Here is a 24,239-nt window from a genome sequence, read left to right as displayed (position 1 = left end):
CATTTTCTAATAATTGCGCCAACAGTTGTTGCCTTCTCACCAAGCTGCTTGCCTATTGTCCTGTAGCCCATCCCAGCCTTGTGCAGGTCTACACTTTTATCCCTGATGTCCTTACACAGCTCTCTGGTCTTGGCCATTGTGGAGAGGTTGGAGTCTGTTTGATTGAGTGTGTGGACCTGTGTCTTTTTATACAGGTAACGAGTTCAAACAGGTGCAGTTAATACCAGTAATGAGGGCTTCTTAAAGAAAAACTAACAGGTCTGTGAGAGCCGGAATTCTTACTGGTTGGTAGGTGATCAAATACTTATGTCATGCAATAAAATGCAAATTAATTACTTAAATCCAGAAAATCACATTGTATGATTTTTTTGTTTTAGATTCCGTCTCTCACAGTTGAAGTGTACCTATGATAAAAATTACAGACCTCTACATGCTTTGTAAGTAGGAAAACCTGCTAAATCGGCAGTGTATCAAATACTTGTTCTCCCCATAGCTAACAATATCTAGCAATGAAAACAACTTTATCATACAGTTGAGACAATAACGTATGTACATGTAGCTATCTTGGCATTTTAACTGTAGACTCTTACTGGTGTATGGATTATGATGATTCACGGCAGACTGAAACACTTCCAAAATAATCCTTCCCACTCTACTTCAACCAGTCCAGACTGCTTTAGCCACAGAAGACAGAGCTGTGTTGATACCAGTAGCTGTATTCAGCACAACACTGGTATTGAAAGTTGTAGCTACACTTTGCATGTAGTCCATGATGAAAATATGAGTAAATCCAATGGATCTTTCAAATATCCACGGCAGCAGAGAGCAAGATGTGCCATTTGACAGAGAAGCCTTGAGTGACAGAATGGACTCTCTACCTCGTGAATGTCCCAACCCTCTCATTATCTCAACCAATCATGGTTTTCTCTGTGCCTAAACAGTTTTGTGATTTCACATTTGACTTCTATATATTTACGGATTACATACCAGTTTGTTATTAAGGCACATGAAAGTTCACATGTTCAAGAAGGCATTTCTGCCAAAAAACGAATTTTGATGTTCAAATGCCTCTCCTGTGAAGTAGTGACGTGCATCATATGCCCAGCTTTCTGTAACAGGTCACATATCGGATACATATTAATAGCAGTACGTTTTGTGTGAAAGCAGAGGAGTCAGAGAGATGGCAGATGATGAGGCTCTGAACAAATCGACAAACCCCCAGATAGCAAGCTGGGCCTGTTTGACACCAAACAACTGAAACCAGCTGCACTAACTAAACACGTTTATATTCAGAGAAATTGCTGTCTGACAAATTATGATTGATGTTTTATTGGAGGATTATTATATTAAAATACTGGTCATTTTAATGTAGCTCATCAATAAGGGTGTGTCCCAAATGCATCCTATTCCCTACATAACGCACTACTTGAATAAGTGCACTATATAGGGAATAGGGTGCCATTTGGGACACACACTAAGGCTATGGTCTGGTACTTACTCTCATAACGTTGACATGTCTAGTAAGGGTGCAGTGAAGCACTATCCACCAGACAGACAGTGTGATATATTTGGACTGAAGAGAACTACTTCCATTTAACGTTTAGCGGCCTGACAATGGGAGTCAGTGTGGAGAGCTGGTATTGAGGGCATTACCAAGCTGCAGGGTAAAGAGATGAGGAATAGTGATTTCCAGTTCTGGCTGATCTCGCTCGCCTCATCATGGCAGACAGTGCCGTATGGGCTCTCAACCCTCAGGAGAGAGACAGCCACTGAGACAAGTGGGATACTCTACTGTGATGAAGAGAGAGAAAGCATGGAATGGGAGAGTCATAACAACACGTTCTCCTCTCTGCTTCAGTGATGGGAGGGAGTTGGGCCTCTGGAGAACAGGGAGAGGAAGAGGCAGAGAGAGGGAGGGAGGGATAAAGAGGTAGAATGGGCACAGGAGAGGGCCAGAGTGACAAGTGGGCTCTGATATCTTCTGTGAGTTGGGCCTCTGGAGACAGAGCGAAAGAAAGGGAAAGAGAGAAAGAGAGGCGCGACAAAGGAGAGGAGAGCCATTTCACCTTGGTTATGTCCCACATGGCACCATATTACCCACATAGTGCAGTACTTTTGACTGGAGCCCCGGTCAAAAGTACTGCACTATATAGGGAATAGGGTGCCGTTTGGGACGCAGCCCCTGAGCTGAGCAGGCCTGTCATTGTCATCCCAGGCCCTAAGAGAATGTGGGCCTCTTGTTCTGCTGTTCTCTGATGCCATGGAAAACACTGCTATCCCCCATCCTCCCCCCATCCCCTCATGAGACCTCTCCCGGAGGCAGTCTTTGGTGAGGTCTGAAATGGATAGGGCTGAGGAAAGGCAACAGCAGAGGTTTGATTTTAGACTGTGGTTGTAATGCAGGGAGGCACGGACAGATGTTGTTCTCTGTGGCTTCTGATACTAATATAGGAACCAATAATTATTTTGATCATGTTGCCCACAGGTCAGGAGATAGCGGAGCTCCTGTTGGTCTGGGGTAGATAGGACAGAGGCAGACCGAACACTCATTTCTCTGAACACAATCTCTGTCATGCACATTTCTCTCTGTGGTGGCAGAGGAAGGAGTTGTGACAGTATTGCGTAGCAGTCGTTACCATGTTTCTGTTTGTGTGAAGACAACATCATCAGCTACAGACTGTGTGACTGTGTACGGTCATCTGTATGTGTGTTTAACAACTGAAGCAGTGTTGACGTGACACTCATATTTGAAACCTATCTTTCCTTTACTCTCTTTTGCTTCCTCTCCTCCTCACCTCCCTCCTCCTCTCCTCCTTCCTCCCTCCCTCCCTCCCCAGTGCTCCATGCCCTCCTGCATTGTGGCCTTCCATGTGACCTGCGCCTTTGACCATGGTCTGGAGATGCGCACCATCCTGGCCGAGAACGATGAAGTGCGCTTCAAATCCTACTGCCTAGAGCACAGCAGCACTACCGCACCCGGCAACAGTAACAACGCCATGACCGGCAACAGTAACCACACCAACAGCGCTGGTGCCAGCAAACCAGACTGGGCTGGACAGGGCAACGAGCACAGAGCCACCGTCACCGCGGCGGACCACCACCAAGCGACCAGCGAGCCGCCACCATTAGAGCGGCCGCTGCCGCCTGTGGAGCGTCCAGACCGGGACCAGATAGAGAGGGAGAAGGCCAGCCAGCGCAAACAGAAACTACAGGAGCTGGAGGACGAGTTCTACCGCCTGGTGGACCCCAAGGACGTGGCGGAGAGCCTGGGCCTGCCGGACGCCCACGTGGACTTCTTGTACCAGTTCTGGAAGCTGAGGAGGAAGTCCAACTTCAACCGTCCTCTGTTGACGTTGAAGAGAGACGAGGTAGATAACCTGGCGCAGCAGGAGCAAGACGTGCTCTACCGACGCCTCAAACTGTTCACACACCTACGCCAGGACCTGGAGAGGGTGAGTGGCTGGCCCAGGGAGGTGGGGACAATGTGTGTGTAATGTGAGTGTGTGTTGTTGTAATGACGTGTATGTGTGTTGCTCTGTCTGTCTGTCCATCTGTATGACTTACACAATCCATCTGGCTGCCTGGGTCATCCATTGGGCAGATGGTGAAAGGGCTACATTTACATTTTAGTCATTTAGCAGGCAATCTTATCCAGAGTGACTTACAGTTGTGCATCCATCTTAAGATAGCTAGGTGAGACAACCACTTATCACAATCATAGTAAGTCCATTTTTCCTCAGTAAAGTAGCTATCAGCAAAGTCGGTGCTAGTAAGAAAATGCATTATTATTTATTTATTTATTTATTTTTCTCCAAAGATACTCTATATGCCTGTACTCTATTAGGCTATACGGCTGAATGATGTTTTAGTAACATTTACAGCAGACTCCAGCTCAGTCCTAACTCTCCTGTCCTCTGACATGTCCAACTCTGTCCATAATGTAGTTTGACTGAGACAAGGGGTAGCCTGCCCTGTGCTATCCGCTCAGGATGCCCCATGCAGCCTCCCCATAGAAAACAATCAGGGGCTACATCAGTCAAGGCTCCAGTAAAGAGTGGAGTGGAGAGAGGTAGGCAGCTAACTAGGTCCAAATGGCCGATTAATTACCAGGATGGAGAGGGAGGCTGAGCAGAGCAGACATACTTAGTGGTCCCCTGGGCCACACACACACCGGGCATACACGCACACGCACACATACACAGACACACCACAAACACACGCACATACATACACACACATACACACACCGCACATACACCCTCTGTGGTAAAGGCTCACTAATAACCTCAAACGGCAGATCGATGCGTCCAGAGCTCCTCTTTCATTCGGGCCCTCCACTTAGCCACGGGGCCTTTAGATTAAGTGATGTCCGTGTTTGTCACGCAGTCGCTGCCGATCCCATTTCCCTTCTATAGACCTCCCTCCTGAATCCTGCTACTGCAAGAACAAAGGATGCATGCGTGGGCCGGGCCTTATCAGGTTATCACAGCTCAACATCACAGCTCTCTATATGCTGTAATACACAATGCTGTCAATGTGCTTGAGTCCTCCCACGCCACAGTACAGAGAATAAAAAAATATATATAAAGGTACTATTTTATTTATCCATTGAGGTCTTAATTGAGTGGTTTTGGTGGTTATAATTAAGTTTGGGGACAAGGGTCGGGTCCAAAGGGAATTGTGCGGGTGGCTATGTCAGGGGAGGGTTAACTGGCGATTGGAAATTCATTTCTATCCTCTTAACCTGAATCATTGGAGTAGTGGAGGATTGGATTTCTGAGTTGCATCCCAAATGGAACCCAATTCCCATCAATATGGAGTTGGTCCCCCCTTTTCAGCTATAACAGCCTCCACTCTTCTGGGAAGGCTTTCCACTAGATGTTGGAACATTGCTGCGGGGACTTGCTTCCATTCAGCCACGAGCATTAGTGAGGTCGGCCTCTGATGTTGGGCGATTAGGCCTGGCTCGCAGTCGGCGTTCCAATTCATCCCAAAGGTGTTCGATGTGGTTGAGGTCAGGGCTCTGTGCAGGCCAGTCAAGTTCTTCCACACCGATCTCGACAAACCATTTCTGTATGGACCTCGCTTTGTGCACGGGGGCATTGTCATGCTGAACTAGCAAATGGCCTTCCCCAAACTGTTGCCACAAAGTTGGAAGCATAGAATCTTCTAGAATGTCATTGTATGCTGTAGCGTTAAGATTTCCCTTCACTGGAACTAAGGGGGCTAGCCCGAACCATGAAAAACAGCTCCAGACCATTATTCCTCCTCCACCAAACTTTACAGTTGGCACTATGCATTCGGGCAGTTAGCGTTCTCCTGGCATCCGCAAAACCCAGATTTGTTCGTCAGACGGCTAGATGGTGAAGCGTGATACATCACTCCAGAGAACGCGTTTCCACTGCAGAGTCCAATGGCAGCAAGCTTTACACCACTCCAGCCGACGTTTGGCATTGCGCATGGTGATCTTAAGCTTGTGTGCGGCTGCTCGGCCATGGAAACCCATTTCATGAATCTCCCGACGAACAGTTCTTGTGCTGACGTTGCTTCCAGAGTCATTTTGGAACTCGGTAGTGAGTGTTGCAACCGAGGACAGACGATTCTTACGCGCTTCGGCAGTCCCGTTCTGTGACCTTGTGTGTCCTACCATTTGTCGGCAGAGTCGTTGTTGCTCCGAGACGTTTCCACTTCACAATCACAGCACTTACAGTTGACCGGGGCAGCTCTAGCAGGGCAGAAACTTGATGAACTGACTTGTTGGAAAGGTGGCATCCTATGACGGTGCCATGTTGAATGTCATTGAGCTCTTCAGTAAGGCCATTCTACTGCCAATGTTTGTCTATGGAGATTGCATGGCTGGGTGCTCTATTTTATACACCTGTCAGCAACGGGTGTGGCTGAAATAGCCAAATCCACTAATTTGAAGGGGTGTCCACATACTTTTGTATATATAGTGTATGTTGCATCTATGGACAAAGGTCTCTTAACACAATATTTTCCAGACTAGTACCTAAAACAACATTGCTGCTATTGACCAATAAACATTCACGTGGGCGTGGTCTTGCACATAAATGCATATAAATCAGTCAAGGATATTCGTATTGTTACAAAATTTGGTATACATGTTGCAAACACTGTCAAGACTCAACAAATGCGAGAACTTTCATATCGACCAGTGGCGCTATTACAGACACATGTTTATATCTCTTGATCTGTTTGACTCAGAGTAATGAAATTTGGCACACATGCGCAGGTATATTAGTCTAGTTAACCCACACGATATCTCAGACACCACTGGCCCAATTTTGACGAAACTTGGGTGAATGATGCGTCTTGTCATAGAAATCGGGCATTTACAAAATTACACTGATTGGCCCAAGAGGGGCGCTATAGTAATCAACTGTACGTACGTTAGCGACACGCGATATCTCAGACAACACTGACCCGATTTTGACTAAACTTGGGTGAATGATGCGTCTTGCCTTAGAGATCCATCATTTACAAAATACACTGATTGGCCCAAGGGGGTGCTGCATCATTCGTGGGGGACGACATGTTTACTGTTGCTTTGTTTTAACAGTAGTGACTTGAGGGCTGGTGCTTGGTAGGCCTAGTTAATAATACACCCCTCAGCAAGAGACACTGGTTGAGCTGAGCAGGGAGTAGGAAGTGTTTAAGTAGCCCGGTTTCCTCCCTGCCTTCCCAATGGTGTGGCAGCTGGGCGGGCTTGCTTGGCAAGGATCTCTTTTTAATTTGCCACGCTCACTGGTTAAATGAGCCAGCCAGGGAGAGGTGAGAGGAGAGAGACTTCAGGGGCTGTGATTTCTGTGTTTGCTGTCTGGATTAAACAGCCATGCTGCTACTTCTGCTGAGTGATCCTCCAGGCAGGTTAATTGATTCTGTAAGCCCAAGAATTTGAACATTCAAAGAATTGTGTCTTGATAATGAGCTGATTAAATAGAGATTAAAAAGTATTTTCAGGTGAACGGAGAGCTGTCTACCTTAGCGTTCGGTTCTCCCATAGTGAAACATCTGATGTAGGCCTAGTACTTAGTGTAATTGGCCAGATTTAATCAAATTTGCCTAGCAGTATTTGGGCTGTGCTGTGTATGTCTGTGTCAACAAACTAGTCTGTACTCACGTCTTCGTATACCTAGTTCCAATTAATTTGATCGCAGGTGGAAAATTATATGAATTGAATTGAGCCCTTCAGCCCTTTATTGTGCTTATGGTGTAGTCCAGTGGTTCCCAACCTTTTTTGGTGACTGTATCACCAACTGAATTTTGCTCTGCTCGGACTACCCCAGAAGTACCCCCTCAAGTGCATTTTACCAGTAGGCCTATGGTCTCATGGGTCTTCTCAAGTTCCTCCTGTGGATAGGCCAAGTACCCCCATGGGTCCTATAACCCAGGTTGGGAGCCACTGGTGTAGTCAACCAGATGTTGTCTGCCCACTGACCCAACATGGCACTTGTACCTATTACCTTATGGTGCGTCCTTTCCTTCCCCATAGGGGCACTTCTCAGTGGTTTCCTATAGAGTGGATTGCCTGTGGACAGGTGTTGGTCCTCTTCAATCAAAGAGGTATGAAGGATTGTGATTGAGAGTTCAAGATACCGAACTTTAAAAGTACAGAAATCATCCCCGTATGATGCATTTTGATTCATATGACGCTGCATTTTTTTGGGATGATTTCTGTATTTTGAAAGTAACATATCTTGAAAACCTGATTGCTGACAAGCAAAACATTTTTGGACTATGTCAACAATGGACTAATGAAACAAATACTAAAAGATAGTTTTGGGGTGAAATTTTCCTTTAAGGGCTAATGAACACATTTCTGCTTGGTTTCTGTCACATAACACTCCCACAATATGTTATGAAAGGGACCGCTCATTCGTTAGCAACGTGCATAGCAACAAGACCCGCTGGAGACAGAGCAGTAGAAAAGAACATTGGAAGTGAACACCGTTTTTATAGATTGTGATGTCTGTCTCCAGCGATGAGGATGTATTCCCTTTCATTTAGCACCTACACTAAGAACAGCCTCAATTTGTCAGGGCATGGACTACAAGGTATCAAGTGTTCCACAGGGATGCTGAACCATGTTGACTCCAATGCTTCCTACAGTTGTGTCAAGTTGGCTGGATGTCCTTTGGGTGGTGGATCATTCTTGATACACAAGGGAAACTGTTGATTGTGAAAAACCCAGCAGCGTTGCAGTTCTTGACACACTCAAGCCGGTGCACCTGGCACCTACTACCGTACCCTGTTCAAAGGCACTTAAATAGTTTTTCTTGCCCATTTACCCTCTGAATGGCACACGTACATAATCCATGTCTCAATTGTGTCAAGGCTAGGGCTGTGGCGGTCATACAATTTTGTCAGCCGGTGATTGTTAAGCAAAAAACTGCCGGTCTCACGGTAATTGACCGATAATTAACATAAACACGTTTAGCATCTCCTTGCTTCCACGCATAGCCTACAAGCCACTGATGCAGACCTTTGGAACATCTACATTTTAAAGTATAATAAATCCATTTAATATAGCCTGCACCATCACAATAAATCCATTTATTTTAGACCTGTCTAAAGAAACATGATAGGAAGAAAATATAGTATATTTCAGAAGAACAGAATAGCATACTTGGAGTTGTTCTTATGTTAGGCCCTGATCTGGCTATGCCATATTGCTGTGGGCTACGCTAGTTCATTTAGCAGACAAGATTTGCTTAGAATTCCGTGGCATTATTTTATAGTATGACTAATAAAATTTAACATAGCTTAATGAAATAGAAAGGATATTTTCTCCAAACGATTTCAAAGGAAGTGCGCACATGCGGCTATTCTGTGTTGAGCGGTTAACAAAGAAACTGTTCCTATGCTTAATTTAGAGTTATTTATGCAACTTTAGTTGTGGTACAAACGTTGGGCTATATGTTTAGATTTTTTATACATTCTAAGGCTGCATGATGGGAATCTAATGTTGTTGTTTTTTAAGTTGCATGAAAGGGATGAGCTCTAATTTGTTTCTTGTGCAAGCCGCACACACTTCATCAGTCTCTCATTTACAATTTGACAAGCACTTGATAATATTCTCACCAGCGCCTCGAATTTCCCGGCAGCATCCGCCTTGTGTGGCTGTAATGCACCCTAAAAAAGCCATGCCTTTTGCAGCCAAAGTGGCCGTTGTGCCCTTGGGCTGAATATAATAATTATAATTCCCTGCTGCCATGCTCCAAAGCACCTCTCACTCACATAGCTCTCTCAGATATCTCAATTCTTATTGGCCAATGCCCCTCACGTGATCGGGTCCTTCTCACAGGCATTTCAGCTAAGAAGTAGGCTACAAGTGTATGACGACAGACACATTAGAGACGCAATTCGCGCGTCCCTCTTATTGAATTCCCAGGCGCATATTGAAGATGTTAGAACCGTCTACATCTAGCCTACTTTTCGTCAGCCAACAAGATGAGTAGGCCTAACGAACAGCAAAAGCACTAGCATATGTCAATCTACTATTCCCATAGTACAAAAGTTGACATATTCTATTGGTCAACTTAATAAATAAATATTCCAAACATAGTCTGGGACAGTTGCGGGATGCGATAGATCCCAAATGAATACAACCACTAGCATTAAAAAACCTTTTAAAAGCAATGAGGCTGATGCGACAGATCAGAACGTTTAGCATAAAAATGTTGATAAACTATTAGGCTATTTCTTCACATTATAAGCGCAGCAATGCGCACACAGCAGTAGGATATATGCGCAAATGTTCCAAAATTCATCAATTAGCGGGATAACACTGTTCTTGAAAGTGACGGCAAATGCGATTATGCATGTAATGCTTTATTATAAAGGTGCATTTTTATGGGAACATTATCTTCCCCAAACTTGAAACTCACGCGCATCCTATGTATGCCAGTTAGGCTCTACACCCGTTATAAAGCAGATTAATATGCTTAATTTTAAGGAGTTATTTGGCAACTTTAGTTGTGATACAAACCTGATCAAAACATATAGGACAATGGGCTAGGTTACATGAGGTGTGCGACTATGATTTTGTGCCTTACTGCACAAGCTGGGCATCATTCACAAGTGATAATACATCATTCACAAGTGATAGGCTAATATTATTCTTAATTTAATGTTGTCTTTACATATACTAAATAATATATGTGTGAAATTAGTTTTGATTTAGAATGGACCATTATCATGCACCTGTCTCAGAACAGGAGCATGGGGAAAAAAATACATGTCATCTATGCAGTTAAATAGCGAATGGAGGATGCTTTTCCCGTGGTTCATTTTCATGCCAGCCAGGTAGGCTATGCTCCTGTTGTAAAGCGAAGCAATGTGCTTAATATTAGGAAAGTTGAGAAATAAATATAGTAGGCCTAGCCTATAGAAAGCTGATGGGATCCTCCTCTTTTTAAGAGGTCATCAAAACTCTGTTTTCTCACGCAGTTGCATAGTCTATAGAAATGTTGTGCAACATGAGCTCATGGGCTCTCATGAAGTGTTTTGATTAGATTTTCGTTTATGATTAGAGGGACAATACAGTGCTGAGTACCAGGCAGTTAGCAAGTTTGGTAGGCTACTAATGACCATCAGTTGCATCAGAGCTTGGAGAAGCCTAATTACCGTGACTAAACGGTCACGTGGAATTTGACTGCCGTCATGACTCGTGACCGCCGGTGTGGCGGTAATACCGTCACCGTAACAACCCTAGTCAAGGCTTAAAAATCATTCTTTAACACTACAACCGCTGGGCCTCGATGGACTACAACATTCTGACTCCCCACTACAAGCTTATGAGCAGTCATTCTGACTGCAACATTCTAACAGTGTAATTTATATAATTCATATATGCTATCGCAAAACTAATAATCTGGTTGTCTTTATTAGAATAAGATTTTTTATTTATTTCAAATAACACAATAGCATTTTCATTAGTTTATTAATGTAGGCTATACAGTGCATTCGGAAAGTATTCACACTTTGACTTTTTCCACATATTGTTACGTTAGTCTTATTCTAAAATTGATTAAATAAATAAAAAAATCCTCATCAATCTACTCACACTACCCCATAATGGCAAAGCGAGAACAGGTTTTTTGAAATTTTGGCAAATGTATTACAAATAAAAAACAGAAATATCTTATTTACATAAGTATTCAGACCCTTTGCTATGAGACTCGAAATTGAGCTCAGGTGCATCCTGTTTCCGTTGATGATACTTGAGATGTTTTTACGACTTGATTGGAGTCCACCTGTGGTAAATTCAATTGATTGGAAATTATTTGGAGAGGCACACACCTGTCTATATAAGGTCCCACAGTTGACAGTGCATGTCAGAGGAAAAACCAAGCCATGAGGTCGAAGGAATTGTCCGTAGAGCTCCGAGACAGGATTGTGTCGAGGCACAGATCTGGGGAAGGGTACCAAAACATTTCTGCAGCATTGAAGGTCCCCAAGAACACAGTGTCCTCCATCATTCTTAAATGGAAGAAGTTTGGAACCACCAAGACTCTTCCTAGAGCTGGCCGCCCGGCCAAACTGAGCAATCGGGGGAGAAGGGTCTTGGTCAGGGAGATGACCAAGAACCCAATGGTCACTCTGACAGAGCTCTAGAGTTATTCTGTGGAGATGGGCGAACCTTCCAGAAGGACAACCATCTCTGCAGCACGCTACAATTCAGGCCTTTATGGTAGAGTGGCCAGACTGAAGCCATTCCTCAGTAAAATGCACATGACAGCCCGCTTGGAGTTTGCCAAAAGGCACCTAAAGGACTCTCAGACCATGATAAACAAGATTCTCTGGTATGATGAAACCAAGATTGAACTCTTTGGCCTGAATGCCAAGCGTCACGTCTGGAGGAAACCTGGCACCATCCCTACGGTGAAGCATGTTGGTGGCAGCATCATGCTGTGGGGATGTTTTTCAGCGGCAGGTCCTGGGAGACTAGTCAGGATCGACGGAAAGATGAACGGAGCGAAGTACAGAGAGGTCCTTGATGAAACCCTGCCCCAGAGCGCTCAGGACCTCAGACTGGGGCGAAGGTTCACATCCCAACAGGACAATGACCCTAAGCACAGGAGTGGCTTCGGGACAAGTCTCTGAATGTCCTTGAGTGACCCAGCCAGAGCCCGGACTTGAACCCGATCGAACATCTCTGGAGAGACCTGAAAATAAATGTGCAGCGAATCTCCCCATCCAACCGGACAGAGCTTGAGAGGATCTGCAGAGAAGAATGGGAGAAACTCCTCAAAGACAGGTGTGCCAAGCTTGTAGCATCATACCCAAGAAGACTCGAGGCTGTAATCGCTGCCAAAGGTGCTTCAACAAAGTACTGAGTAAAGGGTCTGAATACTTACGTGTATTTCAGTTTTTTGTTTTTATTTTATTTTTTAAATATAAATTAGCAAACCTTTCTAAAAACCAGTTTTTGCTTTGCCATTTTGGGGTATTGTGTAATTTCATCCATTTTAGAATAAGGCTGTAACGTAACAAAATGTGGAAAAAGTCAAGGGGTCTGAATACTTCCAATCAATTTTATTAGTGGAGTGCCTTTGTTACAACTATGAAACCGAACGCGTATGTGTTGGAACACGGCAACAGCTTCTTTTTATAACAACAAAATAAAAATACCCCAACCACCAAGACGCGCAGTCAAATTATGAAAACATCAGTAGCCTAAACATCATTATAAGCGCCAAGTGGCCTTGATAAATAGTGAAACTCAGCACAAAAGCAATAATGGCATTATAATTAATAAAAGTGTCGATTTGACAGCAGTCAAAAATAATGAATTTCTTTCAGCTTGCACTTGTGTGCATCTTCATGCAGTGGCATCAATTGGATTTCATTTAGCTGTTATCCCTTGTCCTAACAGTTGACACAATTTTTGTAACTTTCACTTGCTTGACACACTTTGACATACACTATATATACAAAAGTATGTGGACACCCCTTCAATTTAGTGGATTTGGCTATTTCAGCCACACCCATTGTTGACAGGTGTATAAAATCGAGCACACAGCCATGCAATCTCCATGACAAACATTGGTAGTAGAATGGCCTTACTGAAGAGCTCTGACTTTCAACGTGGCACCGTCATAGGATGCCACCTTTCCAACAAGTCAGTTTGTCAAATTTCTGCCCTGCTAGAGCTGCCCCAGTCAACTGTAAGTGCTGTTATTGTGAAGTGGAAACGTCTAGGAGCAACAACGGCTCCGCCGCGAAGTAGTAGGCCACACAAGCTCACAGAACGGGACAGCCGAGTGCTGAAGCGTGTAGCGCGTAAAAATTGTCTGTCCTCGGTTGCAACACTCACTACCTATTTCCAAGCTGCCTCTGGAAGCAACGTCAGCACAATAACTGTTTGTTAGGAGCTTCATGAAATGGGTTTCGATGGCCGAGCAGCCGCACATAAGCCTAAGATCACCATGCGCAATGCCAAGCGTCGGCTGGAGTGGTGTAAAGCTCGCCGCCATTGGACTCTGGAGCAGTGGAAACGCGTTCTCTGGAGTGATGAATCACTCTTCACCATCTGGCAGTCCGACGGACGAATCTGGGTTTGGCAGATGCCAGGAGAACACTACCTGCCCGAATGTATAGTGCCAACTGTAAAGTTTCGTGGAGGAGGAATAATGGTCTGGGGCAGTTTTTCATGGTTCGGGCTAGGCCCCTTAGTTCCAGTGGATCAATACAATAGAATAACACGCTCTGTTCTTCATTCACAATTGGTAATTACATAATTATCGTTCCCTTCTCCTCGCTCCTCATCTCACCCATTATCCCCATCATACTTATTTCATCTGTTATTTGTGTGAAATTAGTTTCGGTATAGTTTAGGTTCCATTTCGAGGCAATTATCGGGGTGATTATCAGCTGGGCACTGCACTTTGAACTGTCGGAAGAAGGAGCGGAGCAGGCCCCACTGTTGGGAGGAGGAGGGGAACAGGCCCCACTGTTGGGAGGAGGAGGGGAACAGGCCCCACTGTTGGGAGGAGGAGGGGAACAGGCCCCACTGTTGGGAGGAGGAGGGGAACAGGCCCCACTGTTGGGAGCAGGGGCAACGGGGGGAAAGCATGACATGCCCTCCTAAAACTGGTTATAATTCCAGTTCTGTTTGTGTTATTTAGAGATCTAACACAGACAGTGTGTTATATAGACTTATTTAGGAAAGGTCAAGGACGGAGGGGGGCATGACTTAAAAATGGCAGAGTAATAAAAAATGAAAAATCATGAGCATTAAAAATGACTGCTTTAGCGGTTCCAGTGTTAACCTATCTCCTACGCTTCATCTACACTGATTGAAATTGATTTAACAGCTGACGTCACCTGGATTCACCTGTTCAGTCTACGTCATGGAGAGAGCAGGTGTTCCATATATATATATATATATATATATATATATATATATATGAAAAAGACCGTCATGACGGTGTTGTTATGGATACGGTACATTACATTGCAAATGACCTCCACTCTCCACTCAAGTTGCACAGGCAATTTTTCATCTGTGTACTCTACTGTGCTGTACTGTACTATACTGTAGGCTTATGGAGTGTGTGTACTGTACTAGTCTATAGGCTTAACACATTGATTGGCCTGGATAACCTCCTACTGCCTCTCTCTCTCTTATCTGGCCTTGTTATCTCCTGGTGGACGTCAACATTTACATTTACATTACATTTACGTCATTTAGCAGACGCTCTTATCCAGAGCGACTTACAGTTAGTGCATACATTATTCTTTTTAATTTTCATACCCCATGGGAATCGAACCCACAACCCTGGCGTTGCAAACGCCATGCTCTACCAACTGAGCTACCTCCCTGCCGGCCATTCCCTCCCCTACCCTGGACGACGCTGGGCCAATTGTGCACCGCCCCATTGGTCTCCCGGTTGCGGCCGGCTACAGCAGAGCCTGGATCATATCACTTGTTGTATCAGAAAGTCCCAGTGAGAGTCCCAAAGGCTCTATTTATCTTACCGCTAAGGCCAGTAAGTCCTGGGAAATTGATAGCTGGGGGGAAATCGTTGAGTGTAAAGTGTCAGCCAGGCACTGATCAGGTGTATTGATCATTTGATCTTCTATTGGCACCTTATTGGCAGAAGGGTTTATAGTATACTTCCACTCTCAGTGATATTTACTGTCATCAAGGAGGAGGACATTCAATCCAGAATATTTTATGTTGTTTGATTTGAGACTCTTTCCCTGACTAGAAATGTATTTTAGCCTGTGAGTGTGGTAGACATCGGGGGAAGCCTGTGAGTGTGGTAGACATCGAGGGAAGCCTGTGAGTGTGGTAGACATCGGTTTAGCCTGTGAGTGTGGTAGACATCGAGGGAAGCCTGTGAGTGTGGTAGACATCGAGGGAAGCCTGTGAGTGTGGTAGACATCGAGGGAAGCCTGTGAGTGTGGTAGACATCGAGGGAAGCCTGTGAGTGTGGTAGACATCGAGGGAAGCCTGTGAGTGTGGTAGACATCGAGGGAAGCCTGTGAGTGTGGTAGACATCGAGGGAAGCCTGTGAGTGTGGTAGACATCGAGGGAAGCTGTTGAAATGTCACAGTGTATTTGAGTGAACTGGCTTCTTGTTTCTTCTCTCTCTGTTGCTACACCTCTACCCTGGTCCTAGATCAGTTTTTGCTTTTGCCTACTTCATTGCCAAACATGATTTGCATGACATTTCCATAAGGAGTTGGCAAGAGAGCAGAAACAGACTGGTACCCAGGCTACCACACCTCCACTTTCAACGATATTTACTATCAAGGAGGTACTATGCTGAAGAGCACCAGTGGTTAATTTGAGACCTTTTCTCTTACTAGACATGTATTTTTACCATGTGACTGAGTATCATAGAGGGAAGACAGTTTCTGGTGGTACGGTAGGCATCTCTCTCTCTGCTGCCAGGGAGACGGGCGCATTCCAATCATCTCTGATTTACTGGCAAATAAAAAAAGACCTCCATCTCCCAACCCCAGCTCTCTCTCTTCCTCCTCTCCCTCCACCACCTCTCAGTCGCCGTTCAGGGGAACCTCTGCGGATGGAAGATTCCGGGCTAATGTTGGGGTGGATTATCTCTCCCTCTCCTTTGAAGTGCTGTGAGTGGAACGAATCGCACCGCGCTGTCCCTAATGCACTGTTGAGCTTTTGCCACTGCTCCCCAATCCCCCACCCAGCCCCCTTGCCCCCACTCTCCTTCCCTGGCCCACTCATGAAACCTCAGCCCATATCCCTGCCCCGCCCCCCTGATGTCCCATCACCCCCATCCCTCCACCAATCAGGGTCGCTCATGTCGGAGCGATGTGTGGCATGGTGATTGGGCATCGTGGGTATCGGATCATCGCTGTTGTTTTTTGCGTCAGAGCAGGATAGCTAGCGCTGGGGCTGCGTCCGTCCCTGTGTGTGTGGCTGGAGAGGTGAAGTGATGAGTGAGGGGTTGTTAAAGCAAGGGCATTGAGACGATGTGGTGGGAGATGGCCCAAAGCTGAGCCTAAGACTGAGTGATTGTCCATGCAGGGCTGTGGTTGGGGTTCCAGTCGATTAGCCACGCAGGCTTTGGGTCTGCAGCTGGACTATACTGCTGGGCTAGGTTCAGTATGTACACTGGGGCTGCATGGGACAGAGGGCTTAGTAGGATTACCCCAGCGCACAGAGAGGGAAAGAGATGGATGGAGGGAGAGAGGGATAGAGAATCGGGGGGTGTTATGGGGGCAGAGGGGATGGCGTACCAGCCACACAGACTGTCCGCGGAGAGGGAGGGGTAAACACAAGTCCTCCTCCTTTTCCCAGCGACTGCTACCATGAGAAAAGTACAGAGAGATGAGGGTGTACAACTTGATACGATAATGGACATGTGAGGAGATGACTAGATGCACCAGCCATTCCAGAACACCTTCTTACACATATCCCTCTGAATATTCCATGCAAGGTCCCTCCCTCTCTTCCTCCCTCGTGATCCATTGCTGGGTGGCACTGAGCCCTGCTCTCTGCTCTGCTGTGCTCTCTCTCTGCTTTGGCAGTCTTGACTGTACACCCAGCCCAGCAGGTCACCTGCCCCAGCCATAGAGGAGCCAATCAGAAAGAACACTTATGAAACAGTGTTGCGAGAGAGGAATAGAGAATGGAGGGAGGGAGGGAGAGCGAGCGAGAGAAGGAAGGGCGTGTCGTGGCAAAAAGTACAGCCATGGTAGCACGGGCTCAGGGAAAGCAGAGCAGAGCAGGACTGAGGTTTCGGTCGGTACGGTCAGGTACACTGTGTGCCATGGTGAGGAGCGTCATCAGAGTTGTTCTTGGCTGCAATTTCACAGAGCAGCCTGTCGTCTCCCCCCCCCCCCCCCCCCCCCCCCTGTCTACAGCACTTTGCAGAGGAGAGGAAGCTTGTACTGCTGGGGGGGGGGGGGGGGGGGGGGGGGGAGCGAGGGTTATTGGAAAATAGAGAGAGGATATGAATGAAATGTCACTTGACTCGCCCTCGCTATTTATTCCCCACCGCTATTCCAGAATTTGTCGATTGTTTTTGACGTGCCACCCGCCCCCACCCCACCCACCACCATCTCGCACGTTTCTGGTGTTGCGCAATTACAGAGGGGTTCACCGGGAGGACAGAGGCACAGAAAGAACGAGCTGTGCTTCTACCCCTGAGAAGGGGACAGACGTTGGCTCTGGCTGCTGTCTGTGCCGGCTCCGTCTCTAACACACACACACACACACACTGTCTGTAGCAGCAGGGGGTTCTCTCGCTGCGGGCCAGACAGACCGGGTCACACAGCAGACAGGCCCGCCCTACTGGACGGGTTTCAAACTGTCTCCCTCTACTGCCTGCCTCGCTCTGCCTCCCAGGCCTACGGTACCACTGACTCTCACGTTTCCTTCCAGGCCTCTACAAGACTGACTCTCACTCAGCCTCACTGCATCATTTATCGACCACGCATGGGATTATTTCCATGCAAAGTGTGAGATTTATCGATATGAACGTTTGCTTGAGAGTGTGTGCATTTACGCACATCAATAACCATGCGTATACACAGTGCCAAGTGGTGGAATAAGGGAACTGCTTGTCAAGCATATAATGGGGAAAATATACACAGAGTGTACAAAACATTAAGAACACCCCTTGTAGATGGCAATACAAAAAAACGGATCCCCCCCCCCCCCGGCAGCTAAAGTAACAAAATTGTGAAGCACGTGCGCAAATAAGCAACACCCCCACAAGTGCATGACGCAGCCTGTGATTCTGCCTGTGACGTTCGTTCAGGTGAAGACTCTGGTGAAGACGGCGGTTCTACAAACAAGTAGCTATTACTCCTCAGCCTGAAGTCATAGAATAAAACTAAAATGATATGCTTGAAGGTAATTGTCTCTTTTGTACGTGCACATAGTTTTGGATGGTAAAAGCCTTGAACTTGGCATTGGTAGCTGGCGTCTGACTCATTCATCCTACTTTACTAGCAACTGGCAAGCTGTATCAGGCAGCTTTTAGATGAAAGGGGAAAACGAATAGCTAAGCTATCCATCTGATTTTATTAAAGTTAATAAAAATGCCATTAGCTAGCTAACTAGCTAGTTTGAAACTGCTGGGGGAAAGTTAGCTAAGTTCACCACCTTAGTGAGCTAAGTGGACTGTAGCTAGGTTTCTAGAAAATAACAACTATATATTTACTGACGCTTGTGAACACTTTTTGTCAAGCTACTTCGTTCCCCTGCCTGTTTATTGATGCACAGGTGACTGAAAAAGTTGGCAAGAAAAATGCCCCTCTTGATTTCACTGCAAATAGGCTGTTGTTTTGGTATAATTTGGCTGAATAGGCTTGTGTACATTTACATTAGTGTTTCATTAGTTAACTAAGTTACTGACTGACTAGGCAAATTCTTATTCATGTTTTTGCCGTTGTTGCATTTCAGATGAAGAGAGAGTTGGATCACTAGAAAGCAGCATGCAGACAGACCAGGGCCTGTATTCACAAAGCATCTCAGTCGGAATACTGATTTAGGATCAGTTTAGCCTTTTATATATAATATATCACAATGAATGATTACATTGACAAGGGGGAGTTGGTCCTAGATCACTATTCCTACTCTGTAGATGCTTTGTGAATACGGACCCGGGTAGAAACCTGTTACCCAATACCTTGCACAGCAATCTTTCACCACAGGACCCAAGAGGTATTACAGTCATTGCTTATGAACTGAGTATTTGTATGTGAATTACAGTAACAAAAGGGTTGACTTGTTCAGCAACATGTGCATTGAACGTGTCTTTGGTGATGAAAGGTGCATAATGCGTTTGTCATCTCCCTATCAGGCAATTGCATGGGCTTGGATGGTAACACATTTGCAACAAAGCAGTCTCCTTCACTCATGCTGCTAAACATGCCCTCGTAAAAATGACTATCCTACCGATCCTTGACTTCGGCGATGTCATTTACAAAATAGCTTCCAATACTCAACTCAGCAAATTGGATGTAGTCTATCACAGTGCCATCCGTATTGTCACCAAAGCCCCATATACTACCCACCATTGTGACCTGTACGCTCTCGTTGGCTGGCCCTCACTACATATTTGTCGCCAACCCACTGGCTCCAGGTCATCTATAAATCTCTTCTAGGCAAATCCCCGCCTTATCTTAGCTCATTGGTCACCATAGCAACACCCACCCGTAGTATGCGCTCCAGCAGGTATATCTCACTGGTCATCCCCAAAGCCAACCCCTCCTTTGGCTGCCATTCCTTCCAGTTTTCTGCTGTAAATGACTGGAATGAACTACAAAAATATCTGAAGATGGAGACTCTTATCTCCCTCATTAACTTTAAGCATCAGTTGTCAGAGCAGCTTACCGATCACTGTACCTGTACACAGCCCATCTGTAATTAGCCCACCCAACTACCTCATCCCCATATTGTTATTTACATTGTTATTTATTTTGCTCATTTGCACCCCAGTATCTCTATTTGCACATCATCTTCTGCACATCTATCTTTCCATTGTTAATACTAAATTGTAATTATTTTGCACTATGGCCTATTTATTGCCTTACCTCCATAACTTACTACATTTGCACATACTGTAGATTATAGATTTTCTATTGTGTTGTTGACTGTACGTTTTGTTTATTCCATATGTAACTCTTTGTTGTTGTTTTTATCGCACTGCTATGCTTTATCTTGGCCAGGTTGCAGTTGTAAATGAGAACTTGTTCTCAACTGGCTTACCTGGTTAAATAAAGGTGAAATAAATAAATACTTCTTTAAGCTTCCTGACTGAATACTGGGGTCTTCGGTGGTTCTGGAAGCAAGGGCCTAACCTGGGAGTACAGCAACAGTCTCTCTGACTCGCAGCCATTCTGTCAACATGTATTACAGTGGGGAGAAGAAGTATTTGATACACTGCCGATTTTGCAGGTTTTCCTACTTACAAAGCATGTAGAGGTCTGTAATGTTTATCATAGGTACACGTCAACTGTGAGAGACGGAATCTAAAACAAAAATCCAGAAAATCACATTGTATGATTTTTAAGTAATTAATTTGCGTTTTATTGCATGACATAAGTATTTGATACATCAGAAAAGCAGAACTTAATATTTGGTACAGAAACCTTTGTTTGCAATTACAGAGATCATACGTTTCCTATAGGTCTTGACCAGGTTTGCACACACTGCAGCAGGGATTTTGGCCCACTCCTCCATACAGACCTTCTCCAGATCCTTCAGGTTTCGGGGCTGTCGTTGGGCAATACGGACTTTCAGCTCCCTCCAAAGATTTTCTATTGGGTTCAGGTCTGGAGACTGGCTAGGCCACTCCAGGACCTTGAGATGCTTCTTACGGAGCCACTCCTTAGTTGCCCTGGCTGTGTGTTTTGGGTCGTTGTCATGCTGGAAGACCCAGCCACGACCCATCTTCAATGCTCTTACTGAGGGAAGGAGGTTGTTGGCCAAGATCTCGCGATACATGGCCCCATCCATCCTCCCCTCAATACGGTGCAGTCGTTCCTGTCCCCTTTGCAGAAAAGCATCCCCAAAGAATGATGTTTCCACCTCCATGCTTCACGGTTGGGATGGTGTTCTTGGGGTTGTACTCAGTTTAGACCAAAAAGCTCTATTTTTGTCTCATCAGACCACATGACCTTCTCCCATTCGTCCTCTGGATCATCCAGATGGTCATTGGAAAACTTCAGACGGGCCTGGACATGCGCTGGCTTGAGCAGGGGGACCTTGCGTGCGCTGCAGGATTACTAATGTTGTGTTACTAATGGTTTTCTTTGAGACTGTGGTCCCAGCTCTCTTCAGGTCATTGACCAGGTCCTGCCGTGTAGTTCTGGGCTGATCCTTCACCTTCCTCATGATCCTTGATGCCCCACGAGGTGAGATCTTGCATGGAGCCCCAGACCGAGGGTGATTGACCGTCATCTTGAACTTCTTCCATTTTTTAGTAATTGCGCCAACAGTTGTTGCCTTCTCACCAAGCTGCTTGCCTATTGTCCTGTAGCCCATCCCAGCCTTGTGCAGGTCTACAATTTTATCCCTGATGTCCTTACACAGCTCTCTGGTCTTGGCCATTGTGGAGAGGTTGGAGTCTGTTTGATTGAGTGTGTGGACAGGTGTCTTTTATACAGGTAACGAGTTCAAACAGGTGCAGTTAATACAGGTAATGAGTGGAGAACAGCAGGGCTTCTTAAAGAAAAACGAACAGGTCTGTGAGAGCCGGAATTCTTACTGGTTGGTAGGTTATCAAATACTTATGTCATGCAATAATATGCAAATGAATTACTTAAAAATCATACAATGTGATTTTCTGGATTTTTGTTTTAGATTCCGTCTCTCACAGTTGAAGTGTACCTATGATAAAAATTACAAACCTCTACATGCTTTGTAAGTAGGAAAACCTGCAAAATCGGCAGTGTATCAAATACTTGTTCTCCCCACTGTATATGCAACCACTCAAATTAACTTTATTGTTAAATTAAAACATGGCTACTTCCAGTGAAACTATTTAGAGGGAGTGATCTAGCTAATGTGTTTTGAGTTTCCACTTACCCAGCAGGTGAATTAGCACCAAATATATTAGTCTATGTAGGCAAATTCATCTCTATTTAACAAAAAATACTGAGTCCTATTTTAACAGTAAAATATTGCAACAATGGCCTAATTGTCAACAAAAAATTCATGACAATCACTGGATTAGGTTGCGGTGCACATCAAAATATCTTGATCATGCATTCCTTTGAATACCATCTCAGTAGTCATTTGAATACCATCTCAGTAGTCTATTGCACCTCTTTATTAAAGCACTGTGAGTGCCATTAGAAGATGATTAGCCTACACATTTTTTCTATTGGTGAAGGTTTGTGGCGCACGCAGACCTCAAATGTTGTATTAAATTCCCATAGCATGATGCTGCCACCACCATGCTTCACCATAGGGATGTTGCCAGGTTTCCTCCGGACGTGATTCTTGGCATTCAGGCTAAAGAGTTAAATCTTTGTTTCATCAGACCAGAGAATCTTGTTTCTCAGGGTTTGAGAGTCCTTTAGGTCATGTGCCTTTTACTGAGGAGTGGCTTCAGTCTGGCCACTCTACCATAAAGGCCTGAATGGTGGAGTGTTGCAGAGATGGTTGTCCTTCTGGAAGGTTCTCCCATCTCCACAGAAGAACTCTAGAGCTCTGTCAGAGTGACCATCGGGTTCTTGGTCACCTCCCTGACCAAGGCCCTTCTCCCCCGATTGCTCAGTTTGGCCGGGCAGCCAGCTCTAGGAAGAGTCTTGGTGGTTCCAAACTTCTTCCATTTAAGAATGATGGAGGCCACTGTGTTCTTGGGGACCTTCCCCAGATCGGTGCCTCGACACAATCCTGTCTCGGAGCTCTACAGACAATTCCTTCGACCTCATGGCTTGGTTTTTGCTCTGACATGCACTGTCAACTGTGGGACCTTTATATAGACAGGTGTGTGCCTTTCCAAATCATGTCCAATCAATTGAATTGACCACAGGTGGACTCCAATCAAGTTGTAGAAACATCTCAAGGATGATCAATGGAAACAGGATGCACCTGAGATCAATTTCAAGTCTCATAGCAAAGGGTCTGAATACTTATGTAAATAAGGTATTTTTTGTAATTTTATTTTATAAATTAGCACACAAAAAATGCTTTGTCATTATGGGGTATTGTGTGTAGATTGATGGGGGACATTTTTATTTAATCCATTTTAGAATAATGCTGTAGCGTAACAAAGTGGGAAAAGGGAAGGGGTCTGAATACTTTCCGAATGCACAGTAGGTCTTCTAGGCAAAGAATTTTACCACTGTAGTCCGGTGCGTCATTGTCAAAAGAAACCCACTCACACACTGCCATCTGGTGCAGTCAATGGCTCAGCGTTACACAAGTATTCACCTGAATCTACGTCAAGCCTGGACAATGTTCTATTTCATATTTTTATGGTGCGGGTGCTGCCCAGAAGTATATAATCGATTTATATCTCAAATTTACAATGGCGGATATAATTTTTTTTGACATTCCAGATTCATACATATATTCACTACTCATTATTCTTTGGGGGATTTTAAAGTGAAACATGGCCTTTAATGCTTTGTACACTTGAAATTGTGAGAGTAATAATTTAATATTTTTTATTTTATTTTTTTTCCATTGGGAATTCATGCAACATATCTTGACATGCTATATAAGTTGACCACAAGTGTATTTGTTGCGATAATAATCCATATAAAGTATAGTAATTCGTTAAAAGTGTGAAAGTCAAACCATTGTTGAAATACTATAAATGACTGATATAATGGGACATCGAATGAGAGATGGCTGATCTTGCTTTGTTTGAAGCCTTGGCATGCGCTGCATTTTGCAGAGAGTGCGTTTTTAGAGACAAGTCAGACATTCTCTGCAGAAAGTACAGATTGGTTTTGGGAAACAATATTTGATGAGCCAATTTTATAGGATTTTGTGAGGATTTAAGACCTACTTTAGCGTGAGCTCTCCGATCGGCATCTCACAGCCCTCGATGAGACAATGTTTTGGATGCAATCATCAGCAAAACTAACAGGAACACATACAATTTCCATACACCATCACACAACAGGTTGAAGTCGAGGGATTTCTTTGCCATGATGCCATCAAAGCGTTCCTACATTTAAACAGAGCAAAAGACAGCACCCACATCACCATAAAATCACCATCCCAAAACAATTTCAACTATGTGAACAGAAAAGGTTATGTG

General features: G+C 44.9%; 1 protein-coding gene across 4 annotated transcripts in view; it reads left to right on the top strand.

Moving 5' to 3' along the window:
* Positions 1-24,239, top strand: part of jade2 (jade family PHD finger 2) — a 153,779-nt gene that overhangs the window by 95,240 nt on the left and 34,300 nt on the right. For all 4 annotated transcript variants that reach the window (XM_084170674.1, XM_084170673.1, XM_084170672.1 and 1 more), the window contains one exon: positions 2,838-3,452. In XM_084170674.1, coding sequence (XP_084026800.1) covers positions 2,838-3,452 — 615 coding nt within the window. The remainder of the gene's footprint in view (positions 1-2,837; positions 3,453-24,239) is intronic.

This window comes from Coregonus lavaretus, assembly GCF_964263955.1.
Source record: "Coregonus lavaretus genome assembly, chromosome: 10".
Classification (NCBI taxonomy): domain Eukaryota; kingdom Metazoa; phylum Chordata; class Actinopteri; order Salmoniformes; family Salmonidae; genus Coregonus; species Coregonus lavaretus.
The sequence above is the reverse complement of the archived record's forward strand: the minus strand, read 5'-3'. Positions and strand labels throughout refer to the sequence as shown.